The sequence below is a fragment of the Papio anubis genome, chromosome 19, assembly GCF_008728515.1.
Source record: "Papio anubis isolate 15944 chromosome 19, Panubis1.0, whole genome shotgun sequence".
Classification (NCBI taxonomy): domain Eukaryota; kingdom Metazoa; phylum Chordata; class Mammalia; order Primates; family Cercopithecidae; genus Papio; species Papio anubis.
The window spans coordinates 7072696-7086744 of record NC_044994.1 but is presented as its reverse complement, the minus strand read 5'-3'; the positions used below and the strand labels follow the sequence as shown (position 1 = coordinate 7086744).

General features: G+C 37.5%; 1 protein-coding gene across 9 annotated transcripts in view; it reads right to left on the bottom strand.

Moving 5' to 3' along the window:
• L3MBTL4 (L3MBTL histone methyl-lysine binding protein 4) overlaps positions 1-14049 on the bottom strand; it is a 450027-nt gene that overhangs the window by 244288 nt on the left and 191690 nt on the right. For all 9 annotated transcript variants that reach the window (XR_004180024.1, XR_004180023.1, XM_021929961.2 and 6 more), the window contains 2 exons: positions 7667-7752; positions 5147-5257 (listed from right to left, as the gene is read on the bottom strand). Coding sequence is in view for 7 of the 9 variants with exons in the window: in XM_021929961.2 (XP_021785653.2) it covers positions 5147-5257; positions 7667-7752 (197 nt within the window). In the remaining 2 variants the exon portion in view is untranslated. The remainder of the gene's footprint in view (positions 1-5146; positions 5258-7666; positions 7753-14049) is intronic.

The following is a 14049-nucleotide window of genomic DNA, read 5'->3' as shown; positions in this document are numbered from 1 at the left end:
CCTCTTGGTCATGATGCTCTGATTTCATTGTGAAATGCCACAAATACATCCAGTTAATGCATTAAATAGGAAAAGACTTGTTGAAGGACTCAACTTATTAATGATTCAGTAGAACTTCTTAAAACATCAATTTGAAATTCATTTATAATTCATTTCACAGCTTAGCTGCACTTCCCACAGGGCAAATATTTATCAAATATTACTCTGTTTTAAGTCCTTCCTTTACATTTATTTGTAGAATACTTTTTCCCACAAATAATGGCTAAACTTCCTAAAAGCATCCATCCATCTACTGTAATTTAATGTGCATTTTCTGATAAGGTGACAGTAATGCGCTTTCAGATATAACAGCACACACTGTATAATCAAACAAAAGAATAACTATTAAACATAATAGCTGGCTATAAATTGAACAAGATACACCGAGTACATCATAAATATTTATTAGAGAGCAACTATCATAATTAATAAACTAGCATCTTAAAACCCTGCCATGGCATGAAAAACTTCACCACTCACCTGCCAATGAACCACACATCACCAAATGAGTATTTTCAGTATGAAAATCAGAAAATCTGGCCTGACTAGTTTAAGTGGATTTATGAGGATGAGCGAGTAGAGGATCTTGGATGAGGCTGCTCACAGTCCTATCCCCCCGCACTGACCATGTATGGTCTCTAATTCCAATGGCTTATCGCAGCTACAGGGCAATTGCTAAAACGTAGAGAATACTGGTTTCGGATTAGAAACATGGATATTCTTGAAACTTCATCAGATTGCTTAAGTTCTCCATGTCAACTACACAGAAAAAATAACATCTACTTAAAAGAGTTGATGCGAAGCCAAAAATATGATATATAACATACTTGCTAAGTACCCACTCTACTATTACTACTTCTATTACTTCTGATACTTGCACCACTACATCCACTACTGTTACCACTTCTACTATTACAAACACTAGGCAAGTTATTTCATCCCAATTCTCTTAGCCGGGATACTATTAGCGAGCACATATAAATAATAATAATCCTGATTTCTTTAGACCTGAAGCCCATAAGGCCCACTAAACTAGCAAAAACAAACAAACAAACAAACAAATAAACAAAAAACCAAACCAAAACAAAACAAAAACCAGACAGTAACAAGTGGTGGTGAAGATGTGGCGAAATGGGAGTCCTCGTATAATGCGAATGGGAAAGTAAAACAGTGCAGCCACTTCAGAAAACATTTTGGCTTTTCCTCAAAATCTTTAATATAGAGTTACCATATGACCCAGCAATTCCACTCCTAGGTATGTATCCAAAAGAAATGAAAATATATGTTCACACAAAAACATATGTAAATGTTTATCCCAGCAGTAATCAAAATAGCCCAAAATAAACAACCCAAATGTCCATCAACTGACAAGGAGATAAACAAAATGTGGTATATCCATGAAATGGATATTATTCAGAAATAAAAGGAATGAAGTACTGATACTTACTGCCATATGGATGAACCTTGAAAACATTATACCCGGTGAAAGAAGCCAATCAAAATATCACATATTATAGGATTCTGTTTATATTAATTGCGCAGACTAGACAAATCCATAGACACTATGGGAAATATATTGGTGACTACCAGGGGTTTGGTTGGGTAGAAGGAGGGTAGAATGAGGAGTGGCTGCTAATGGGTACAAGGTTGCTCTCTGGGGTGATGAAAATATTTAAACTTAGTGGTGATGGTTGCACAACTTTGTGAATATACTCAAGACCACTGAATTTTAAGGTATATGAATTGTATCTCAAAAAAGGTATAATAAAAATAGAACTAATAAAATACATAAGGCCAACCACATATTTGGGGAGTGGCAGAAGGAAATGAAGTCATCTTTAGTGGATCTGTCGTGCTCTGTCAAGAACTGCCAGTACCACACAGGACCCTCCAGGCAGGACAGGCAATGTGGACTTGGACACAAGCGACAAAGTGAGTGGGGTTGTGGGCAGTCACAACTCCTCATCCTACACATCTGCTCTCCCACTAGGAAGTGACTTATTTAGGATAAAAATTAGAACACAAGAGTAGGAAGAGTAGGAATGCTATAAGCTCTAGAGTTGAAAACATCTGTTTAAAAGCTGGGGTTTAAAGCCCTGTTCCCATATATACTATCTTGTGACCTTGGACCAGTTATTTAACCTCTGTGGGCTTCAGTTTCTTCATCTGTATAATGGGTATAACAACAGTACCTTATTTCACATGGATGCAGGAGGATACAATTAACAAATGTAAAGCCCTTAGAACGGTGTCTGACAAAGACTAAGTGCCATCACCACCATAGGCATTGTTGAAAATGTAGTTCTTGATGTTAGAACAGGCTGACTCTGCTCTCACAATCAAACACAGGCATGCAGCACAGTAACATCTGCTCCCATTAACATCCCCCACATAATTCCATTCAAATTTCCTGCTTTTTGAACCAAGAAGGGTAGGCTTGTCCTTTGTCCATCTACTGATGACAATTGCTTCCATGAGGCCCCTTCATTAATACAGAAAATAAATACACCCAGGGAGGGCAGCACAGCAAGTGTGCACCAACTAATTACAGCAGCAGCTACTGCTAAGGTACCTATAATATAAAGAGCCAGGTAGAGTTTCAGGAATTTTCCATACACGACCACATTGAATTTTCACAACAAGCCTGTGAGGTAGGTGTGGTTGATGCCATCACTTTACAGATAAGGAAAGTTCAAATATGTTGAGTAACTTCACCAAGTTACCACACAGTCAAATAAGTCAGTGCTGGAATTTGAACCCAGATCAGTCTTGTCTGAGGGCATTTTCCAATACATTATTACTCCAGATGTCCAAGAGAAGAGCAGTTATGAAAATAATTGAAAACAAGAGAAGAGTGCTTGTTGACCAACACAATCATATGTGCATACTCAGATAACAGTCAGAGTGCCAAAGTACATTCAGTGCCATTCACTCCTCCATACCTTCCTTAATTCACTCACACATACAGTAAGCATCTATTAAGTGCTGGGATCAAGATTGCCTTTAAAAAATATTGACTTCACAAAGAAAATTAGAGAATAACAGAACAATATGATCAACACATTAATTGAAGAATGTACTGGGCAAAGCCGAGAGCAGGAAAACTTCAATTGCTTGCTCATAAACTGGCAACAAATGATCAATCGATGCTACAGTAAATATCTTATGAACAATAAGAAAATAGTCTGTCAACTAAAAATCTAAGTCAGATTTGATGTGCTATTAAGATTGAGCTTATCTTAGAAATGAAATACTCTTTTTTTTTTTCTTTTTTTTTTTTTTTTTGAGATGGAGTCCAGCTCTGTCGCCCAGGCTGGAGTAGAGTGGCATGATCTCGGCTTACTGCAACCTCTGCCTCCTGGGCTCAAGCAATTCTCCTGCCTCAGCCTCCCAAGCAGCTGGGATTACAGGCACGTGCCACCATACCCAGCTAATTTCTGTATTTTTAGTAGAGATGGAGTTTCACCATGTTGGCCAGGCTGGTCTGGAACTCCTGACCTCAGGTGATCCACCCGCCTCGGCCTCCCAAAATGCTAGGATTACAGGCGTGAGCCATTGTGCCTGAACTACTTTTAAAATGAAAGTTAAGGCCGGGCGCGGTGGCTCAAGCCTGTAATCCCAGCACTTTGGGAGGCCGAGACGGGCGGATCACGAGGTCAGGAGGTCGAGACCATCCTGGCTAACACGGTGAAACCCCGTCTCTATTAAGAAATACAAAAAACTAGCCGGGCGAGGTGGCGGGCGCCTGTAGTCCCAGCTACTCGGGAGGCTGAGGCCGGAGAATGGCGTGAACCCGGGAGGCGGAGCTTGCAGTGAGCTGAGATCCGGCCACTGCACTCCAGCCTGGGTGACAGAGCGAGACTCAGCCTCAAAAAATAAATAAATAAATAAAAATAAAAAAAATAAATAAATAAAATGAAAGTTAATAATAAAATGTCACTGAATTAACAAAGCAATTATGATATGCAAAAGTCATTTCCATTGAAATGCCATAAAAGTAAACAGCAAAATGCCAGAAATAAATAAGAATTAAAGGAATATGCTTAAAATTAAACTTAAAACATTAATAAGAAGGTATATGGTAAAATACCTATGTTATTCCCGAATATTATTTAACATAGTTTTTGTTTTCATTCATCAGAAGAGTAAAGGACATTTCCAGTATAAATTCTTTTGATAATCTATTGTCAAGCTGGACACTCACCTCTAAATTTTACTAAAATGTATGTACTGATTATTCTCCATAAATTGAATCAGATATTATTTTCAAATTAGGGATACAGCAAGTAAGATTTCTTTTAAATTATATCAAACCTAAATCTTTTAAGATAGTGGCTATTAAAATTAGTTGACTTCAATCTTTATTCATATGAAAAGAAAATATACTTGCATGGAAAATAATTTCTGAAGTGTAATATGTTGTAGAAAATTTAATAAATTCTACAGATGCTTTCAGCTCTCTGAGAAAAATAAAGGATAAAAATAAAGGATAGTATAGAAATATTTTAATCAAATCCTTCATTCGAAATCTAACCTTTTTAGTTACAGTGAATAAACTTTTTAATTTTTTGTTTGACAAAGAAAAGCAGGAAACAAAGATTTAATTGTTCTTGGTAAGCTGTTTGATGACAATGATTTCAAGAAAAATAGAATAATGCCAATAAAAAGAAGCTTAAAAAAAGAACTGACAGTAAAAGTCAAAACACCAAATCCAAACAGAAATGTATTAGAATCTCTCTCAAAGTCAGTCATGTCTCATCTACAGATTTTCCCCTGTACACACACATAAGCTGGGAATCTCTCTATCCAAAGACCCGTGACAAGAAATTAAACCAGTTGGAGTTTTATTCTTCTGTTGTACCAAAAAATCAGAGCCTCTGTAGCCAGTTTAAGGTGTGAGTTACACCCTCTCCTTTTTTAGGGATTCTCTAGTCCCATCTTGGCCAGGGTCAATTTTCAAGGTCAAATCCAGAATGTTTTTTCCCCCAGAAAACTATTGTGCAGATGAATTAAAAAACGAGGGAAGTTCATAGAATGGGAGGGTAGAGGAAAAATACTAATGTAGGAAAAATACTGATATAATAACGTAGTAATTTAAAATATGTACCTTTACTCTTTGGTCATCAACATCTACAATCGTAGCAACACGAATTAACCTGGGGTTCCGTTTATCCACAACTTCAAGTTTCATATTTGGCAGAAAACCATGAGGCAACCTCTGTAAATGTTGTAAGTACAAAAAAAAAAATGCAATATTCAGTAATTCAGATCTCCTATTAATTTTTTCTAAAATACTATTGTTTCAGTTTTAGTAAGCCGATCTTTAATACAACTGGAATTTAGGTTTTGTTTTTTTGTTGTTGTTTGTTTGTTTGTTTGTTTTTGAGACAGAGTTTCACTCTTGCTATCCAGGCTGGAGTGCAGTGGTGCGATCTCGGCTCACTGCAACCTCCACCTTCCGAGTTCAAGCGATTCTCCTGCCTCAGCCTCCCGAGTAGCTGGGATTACAGGCATGCGCCACCACACCCAGCTAATTTTTGTATTATTAGTAGTGACAGGATTTCACCATGTTGGCCGGGCTGGTCTCCTGACCTCAGGTGATCTGCCCACCTTGGCCTCCCAAAGTGCTGGGATTACAGGTGTGAGCCACCGTGCCTGGAGAGAATTTAGTTTTAAGTGCACATACTGATTCACAAAAACCTGTGAGAGAAAAAATAACTTTTTGGCCATTTTAAAGACAGCTAAAAAGACAAAGACAGATTATATCGTAAGTTTGTTAATGATTACACTAAAGTTCAAAAAGCATCTTATTACAGTTTCTATATTGGTTTAGATTTTTTCCTTCTTTCTGATATTGACCATATAATTTCAGAAACTATTAACTATTCTCATTGCCCAGTTTCAAAGTGTATGGCACAGAAGGCAAAATTATTTAATAAATACTCAGAAAGGATAAACATGATCCTTTATAAATCTAAAATATGCTTAGATAAAAGCTGTGTAATTTCAGCTGTTAAACTGTTTTAAAATCATACTATGATACACTTTAAAGTCATAACCTATGCTTTTGTCATTTCAACTGTAACAAGAGACAGGTGATCTGTGTGATGGTTTACTTCAAGTCTTACATTGCTAGGAACCAAGAGTCTGTAACCACAGACACACCAGGAGTCATAATCACAGAGGAAGAAAAAAGACACTGGACTTAACCAAATCATGGAAACTAAGGAAATTCAACTCTCAAAAATCAAAGTCAAAAGCAACTCTGATAGTTTCTATAGGTTGGCAAAAAGTTTCACTCTGAAAACTATTACACATAAAAGTATTCAACTGGTTTTATTGGAAATGAAAGTGTTTTGAATTTTTCAAGTCTAGAAATGGCAAAAGGAAAATAAAACCCTACTAATATGTCAGTAAGAAACCATCAAATCTTTCTGCAATATCTGGTGTGTTTCTCTTCAGCTTTTGCAGAACACATTTTCTTTGTAAGATGCATTATTACATCTACTAAATGGAGTATACTGACTATAATTAGGTCTTTCACCCCGAGACTCTTTCTGTTCTCCCCAGCGTCGCTGTCCTAAACAACAGAGGTAGAAGAGTTCAGCATTGTAGATGCCTAAGATACATCCCTGAGCTGAATCCACAATAACCCAGGACAGAGCCTGAAAGTTGCCTTCTTCGCTACTTTTCAGAATTTTATTTTCTTGTCATTTTCCTCTTGGAAAAGTCAAGTACAGTAAGTATTTCTGCTTGCTGAATCTTTGCTCTTCTTAAAACCCTTCCCAGTACTCCAGCACTTCTACTTTCCTGATTTTATTATATGAACATTTCCCCCCAAATCCAGTCAATTATAATCAATTTTTTCAAAAAATGAAATATCATTTTGTTTCAAACCCCTCTTGATCTCTAGAAAACTTTCAGTAAATGAAATCATATGTAGAAGCCCAATATATAAAATTCTGATTAAAGACAAGTTGGAGAACTTGAAACACACAGAGAACTGAAAGGAAATAGAGTTTGAAAACCACTGGTTTAGGTTTAGGAAATAAATATCTTTAACTGTACTACCTATGTACTTTATTTTAGAAATTAATTTATATTTAGTTCAATCCTAGAATAAATATGTAAGTACAAATTTGAACTTTAAAAATTAGTATTCTAACAAATGCTAAAAGAAAGGTTTACCTCAAAATATATAAAATTATCCACACAAAGGCTATGCATCTCAACTATTTTGTTATGGCATCACGGACATTCAAACAGCCCCTGAGAGAGTGATACTGTGAAAATTCAGAGTTCTCACTCAGCAGACTAATAGCACCAGAAATGTAAGGAATGGATCATCAGCAGTTGATGAGGTGTTTTCAATTGTATCTCTGATTTACCATTTTTCAAGGAAGGAAACCATCATCTACATCCGTATATAGGAACAATAGCAAATGAGTCATCTACTTTGTATTTTTAACTAAAAGAAAAGCATATTGGTTATGAAATTACTACTTGAATTTAGAAAGAAAAAAACTAGAATAATTTTAAATTAGAATAATTTTAAACTGCCAAATGAAGGCATGACTCAATACAAACATTGTTTAAAGGTGAGAGTTTGTACCCATACAGAACTTACCATTTTAAAAACTTTGGCAGGAACTGCATTGGTTTGAGTAGCTTCCAGGTATTCTGTCCAGGAAAACTTTTCTGGATTGGGATAACCTGAAAATATATATATAAATACCAAAAGATTACTCATAGATATTCTGATTCCCATATACTACAAAACATTGGATGATATAACACCTAATGTTAATTGAATGCTCACCATTTAACAGGCCTGATGCTAAGAACTTCAGATACATTAATTCACTTAATCATAACCTCTTGAAGGCTAAGGCATGCCTGCGTTCAAGTACTTCTTCAATGGTACTTTCATTCACTCAACAAGGTTAAGTGGGTTGGCCAAGGTCAAAGGCCATGTGAGTACTTGGCAGAGCCAGGTGACACCCAGGTTTCTGACTCCCAAGCTCCAACAAAAGCCTCCTTAGAAGTTTGAAAAAACTTACAAGCAACCATCTGACCTCAAACCATGAATTGGAAAAAGAAGACTCTGAAAATCTTTCAAATTTCTCTAATCATTCTATGTCTATTAAAGTTTTAGTCTCATTATTAAATCTTTATAATTACAATTTCCTACAATTGCAATTAAAAATATATATTGAACATGATATAAAGAACTCTATTTATTTCAAAATTCCTTCTTGTTTCTCTTTATGTTTGTGTTCTTTCATTCCTAATTAAATTTGCTAGAGTTCTATATTGTATAGTTTTATTTATCTTTCCAAGCAATAAGTATTTAGATTTAATCATCAGCTCTTTTTTCCTTCTTTTTTCTTTTCTAATTATATTGTTTACTGCTTTTACTCTCATTACTACCTCCCTCCTACTTCTCTTTGGTTTATTTTATCTTTGTTTTGTCAAATTGAATTATAATTTATTGCATTTTAAAAAACAAGAGACAATGAATCTGCCACTATGGCCACTAAATTCAGGTTTAGACAGCTGGACACATTTTCAAAAAATATGTATTCTTCTCACTTTTTATTTTCTAAAAACCAATTATAATTGCTATCTGTGTTGCCTTGATTTAATCCTTAAATATATATTTGAGATATTCCAAGTAATTTTCATATTTGTTTAAAATAGTAATACTAATATCTAGTTTACCACATTGTAGTTTCAGACTGTCACGTGATATATAGAATTCCTGCTTTTGAGGTTTGAGGATTTCTTTTTAGTGTAAAATAGAGTCAACAATTTTTTTAAACAGAGTATATATATGTTTTAAAGTATGGTACCATTTGCAGTAATACAATCTAGCTATATTATTCAAAAATCTGTTCTTTAAGCAGAAAGTCTGAAGCAATATGCTAAAGACTCCAAAATAACTATTTTTTCTATAATTCTCCCATATTTCGGATCATTTTTCCTTCGTTTTTATGCTTTTTACTAAAAATATACTTAAAGAGGAGTACACGAATCAAGTGGATAGACTGAACATTTTTTAAAAACCTAACATACATGCCTAACCAGACACAGATCTAAGCCAGGACATTTCTAGAGCCCCAGGATCCCTTCCCCATCATCCTCCCTTTTAGGCATCACACCGCCCTCCTCAAAGAGAAATCCCTACCCTTGCTTCCAACCACAGAAATCTGTTTTCTTCTGTTTTTCCCTTTACATCAATGGAATCACACAGCACGTGCTCCCGGTGGTGAACATATTTTGCCCAGCATTCTGAATGTGAGGGTCGGGTAGATGACTGCCTTCAGAACATTCATTTTCATTGTTGAATAACATTCCATTATGTTATTATTTTACAATTTATCTATCTATTCTACTGATTGTGATCATTTGGGTGGTTTCCATTGGGAGCTATTATTAAAAATGTTGCTATGAACATTCTAGTATATTATTTTTAGTGATAAGAAGTATACATTTATGTTGGAATTCATCCAGGAGTAAAACTGCTAGATCATGGAGCATTTTTGCTTCGTATTTTGATGTTACATCATTCTGTATAGAAAATGTTTGGCATGAGTTGTACTTTCTATTTATTCTTAATATAGAGAAAATTTCCCTTTCCCTTTTGGATACATTTCTGTATTTTGTCTCAAATTATTTTCACTAAAAATGATACTGCCACCCTATTATTTTCTACTTGTGTTTGCTGACAATATTTTACCCATCATTTTTACTTTTATATTATTTTTCCAGATATATCTATTTTAAACACTTTCTAAATGGAGTTTTAAATTAATTTACATTTGTTTTCATCACTAGTTTTTAAATCTAATTTCTGTAAACATGTTTTAAGCTGAATATTTTTAAGCTCTCCTAGGTTTCCTTTGCTTTCTGTCCTTTCCTTCACAAGCTATACTATATATCTTAAGTTTCAATAAGTATTTCTGCAGTTGCATTTACTTTTTCTTTTTCAAGAGATGAGGTTTCTCCAGGCTGCCCAGAATGGAATGCAGTGGCTATTCAGACACAGTCATAGAGAACTGCAGCCTCAAACTCCTGGGCTCATGTGGTTCTCCCACCTCAGCCTTCTGAGTAGCTGGGACTACAGGCACATGATACCACACCCAACTCTGCATTTACTTTTATAGCTGATATTTTTAAAAATCATCCAAATCCATTTATTACATTTTGGATCTCCACATTTTTGTGTAAATTTTGAACCATGCCCACACCCGGCCCCTTCCATGCTGGGCTTCCTCATCCAGGCACCTGACGGGAACATATGGTTGGATGCAGCGAAAGGAAACCTGAGTGTAGGGCACTAAAGACTGAATGTGAGGTAAGTGAGAGTGACAGCACCTCGTCCTGCCCCAGCCTGGTAAAGAAACTCGCCATGCTACTGTGAGAGGCATTATCTTTCTTCCCCTTTTTGTGATAAACAAGTGAAAATTAAAGGCTGTGACCGTTTTAAATGGCTCTTAAACAACAATTGCATCTATGCCACTCTCAGAAATGAGCTATGTACATGCAAAAAAGGGAAAACATTGTACCTGTATATTCCCTGTTCAATGAACCCAAGGAGAGAAGAATGTCATATGGCCCAGGGAGACTTGCAAAAGCCACCTACTCCCACTTTCTTCCTTCCGACCCCAGCCCTGAGGCCTGGTAGACCTTGGGAAGCAAGAAGTAGGGCTGGAGGGGGAGTGGGAGGGGCCAGGTCCATGCACACAGCTGTGCAGCAATACCACGGAAGAAGCTTTCCAAAGATTTAAATTCCTACTTGAGACAAGAATGAAATACAGGAGACCGCCCCATGCAACAAGAATAGCCTTTAACCTCTTCACCCCTCTCAATGAAAACCCACCTCTAACTGGCTTCCTTTTATTGGTAAGCACTGTATTCACTTAATTAAGTCAGTTATTCCTCATCTAGTCCCTGTGAGGTACACTTTTTATCTACATTTTTTAGGTGAGAACTTGAACCTTGAGCAGCCTGCCAAGCGCTATACATTAGAAAGTGGAAGAAATGGGATCTCAAGGATGACGCGTGGCTCCATCAGCCTCGTACTTACCACTTCGTCCCGCTAAGATTGAAAACGCAGCGCATCTATGATCCAAGGCAGCACTTTACAGGCCTCAGGACTGAGAGGCTGAGCTCCCCCTGGAGGCCAAGGCGTGGAACTGCGACAGCGAGAGGGCGGGACTACAGACAGCTGGATGGGAGACTGGGCTACACTGTTTAAATTATTTATTCATGTCCCACCTCAATCTATGCCATTTTGACTTAAAAACTTGCATGCTTTGGTTCAGCCACCCATGCCCACAGCCTCATTCTTTAGGTCCAAGCTGTGGCTGTGGGCATGGGTGGCTGAACCAAAGCATGGAAAAAGTGTCACAGAAATTAAGATAAGGAACTACTGAGCTACGGCGTCGGCCACTCAGCCCTGGAGTTCCTCATGGTACCAGCAATTCTTCCGGTAAAACGGTAGATCTGGGTGACAAATATCTTCAGTTAATGATGAAGAATAATTAAAAATCATCTAGATGGTGGCAAAATTAGGGGTGAGATGTAGTGAAGCCGAACACCCTGAGCCCTCAGGAGGAAGGGGTTTTCCAAACACCTGAGAACTGTTTTAGAAGAAGAGGAGAACTACTTGGGATATGGCAGAATAAGCCATCTCCTTTACAGGCTGCAGGGAAGTGGTGGCCTCAAGAGGGACAAAGGGGGAGGCACTGTGTTAAAAAACTGGGCTCAGCTGGGCATGGTGGCACACACCTGTAGTCCCAGCTACTCAGGAACCTGCAGTGGGAGGATCACTTGAGCCACTGAGTTCAATGCCAGCCTAGGAACATAATGAGACCTCTCCTCTATTTTAAAATAAAATTAAAAAAAGAAAAAGAAAAAGAAGAAGCTGGGATCTAGGGAGATTATTTCCAGAACCTGGAGAGGAACGCATTCAGGGTCAAGAAAAAGTCCTTCTGGAGGATGCAAATATGGAAGCATAAAAGGAAACATGTAAGGGTTAAACTAAGGTAAATATAAGTTAAAACTTTCTGTACCATTTCATTCCAATGGCTTTCTCGATTACTCAGGGGAAAAGCAAGTGCTTACCATGACCCACAGGGCCCTACAGAACTTGGCCCCACCACTGCTCTGACCTCATCTCCCGTTCACTACACTCCTGCTATAACTAGAACACTGCAGACATCCTCCCTCTTCAAGCTCTTGTACTTGTTGTTCCTTTACCTGGAGAGTTATCTGTAGATATCCTCCAGACTTGCCACCTTATCTCAAATGCCACTCAACTGTCACCTTATTCAGTACCACCCTGAACTCTTTATATAATAGGGAACCCCCCTCCCAAATGTATGTGCCCTTCCTAACCCCACTACTTACCTTATTCTTCTCCACAGCACTTATTGGTACCTAACACAGTGTGTGTTTTGAATATTTCTTGTTTCTCTTGCTCCATTAGAACATAGGCTGCCTTATGATAGGAATATGTTCACTTCACTGCTATTTCCTCACAACATACAGCTGGTATTCAGTAAGTATTTGGTAAATATTTGTTGAATGAATAGAATATATTTCTTGAAACATTTGCATTTTACATTGTAGTGGCCAAGAATGACAGAGATATAAGCCAAAATGATATCAGTCTAGCCTCAAAATTCTGAGCAAAACTGACACGAAGTTTTTCACCTGCTGGTACTGGTGGCATCAGAGGTACCATTCAAACAAAATGGTGCTGGTGTATCAATTCTGGCTAATGTTCCACCAGCACTATAAACTGGATGACGCCAAGAAGCAGCCATCTGATCTGCGGCATCTATACAATGCAAATGTAATACTCTTCAGTTTTTTGTTCCATATTAGAAGGCCATATAAGGAGGTGTGATACTGGTTTCAGAATTTTTTTAAAAGGCATCCTCAATTATTTTTCCTCTAGGAACAACAGCCTAAGCAGCAACCTATTTTTTCCACTGGAACATTCTTTCTAAAGAATTGAGTTCATGAATCAATAGCACAAGACCTTACATTCCTGACATCCTAGTCTGGGTGACCTGTCCCTTAGGACCTAGAGAAGCAGAACAACCACAGTTATACTGGTGGCCAATTCAGGAACCAAAATCATTGCTGTATGACAAGCAGGTTTTACGTAATGGCCAATAGTCCTATTTAATAACCAGCAATAAAAGGGATCTGCCAAGGGTCTATCACAATAGACAGAATGTTCAGCATGAACACACATGCTGGATGGACACATCATCAAACTCAATTCTACTGATGAGGAAAGTGAGACCTGGCATTTTAAGTGACTAATACAAGGCAAGACAACTAACATTGAAGACAAAGTTAGAGCCTGTGTCTCCTGACTTGCAATCTGTAGAAATCAAAACGTCTAAAGAGCTATTTTGAGGTTTACTGAGTGCTCTATGCCTCTGAGCCTGAAGTCTAAGAGAAAACATCAACAGAAGAATAAGGATTATGTGACTAGTACCAGTGCAGCCCTGGCTGGCTTTCACTATCATTTTAAGAACTTGAGTTATCTAAGAAAGCCCCTCAGAGGCCACTTATTCATTTGTTTCAGGTATCTCTCACAAGGCAGGGCAGTGAATCATCCAAATACCCAGGCCTCCCAGTGACAGAGATTGAGGGAAGTTACCACTACCTGAAAGCTGCCATTCCGCTGGTAGGCTCTGCATGAACAGAAGGGCTCTTTATGGAAACAATCATAGGACCAAGTGGTCACTAATTGTCTTGTCTGAGACAGTGGCATGCTGTTCAGTACATGACTCAGAAATACAAGATTTGAAGAAAATCAGATGCTTCAATTGTGGCCAAGCCTAATTCAGGTTCACCCTTTATTGTTTCAAAACACATGTTGAAAGTGACCTCACATTTATGGTACCTTAGATACTAGAAGTCTTAGATTCATATTCAGCTCCTAAAAATTAGAGTTAAAATATCTTTCTGGCAAAAGAACATAAG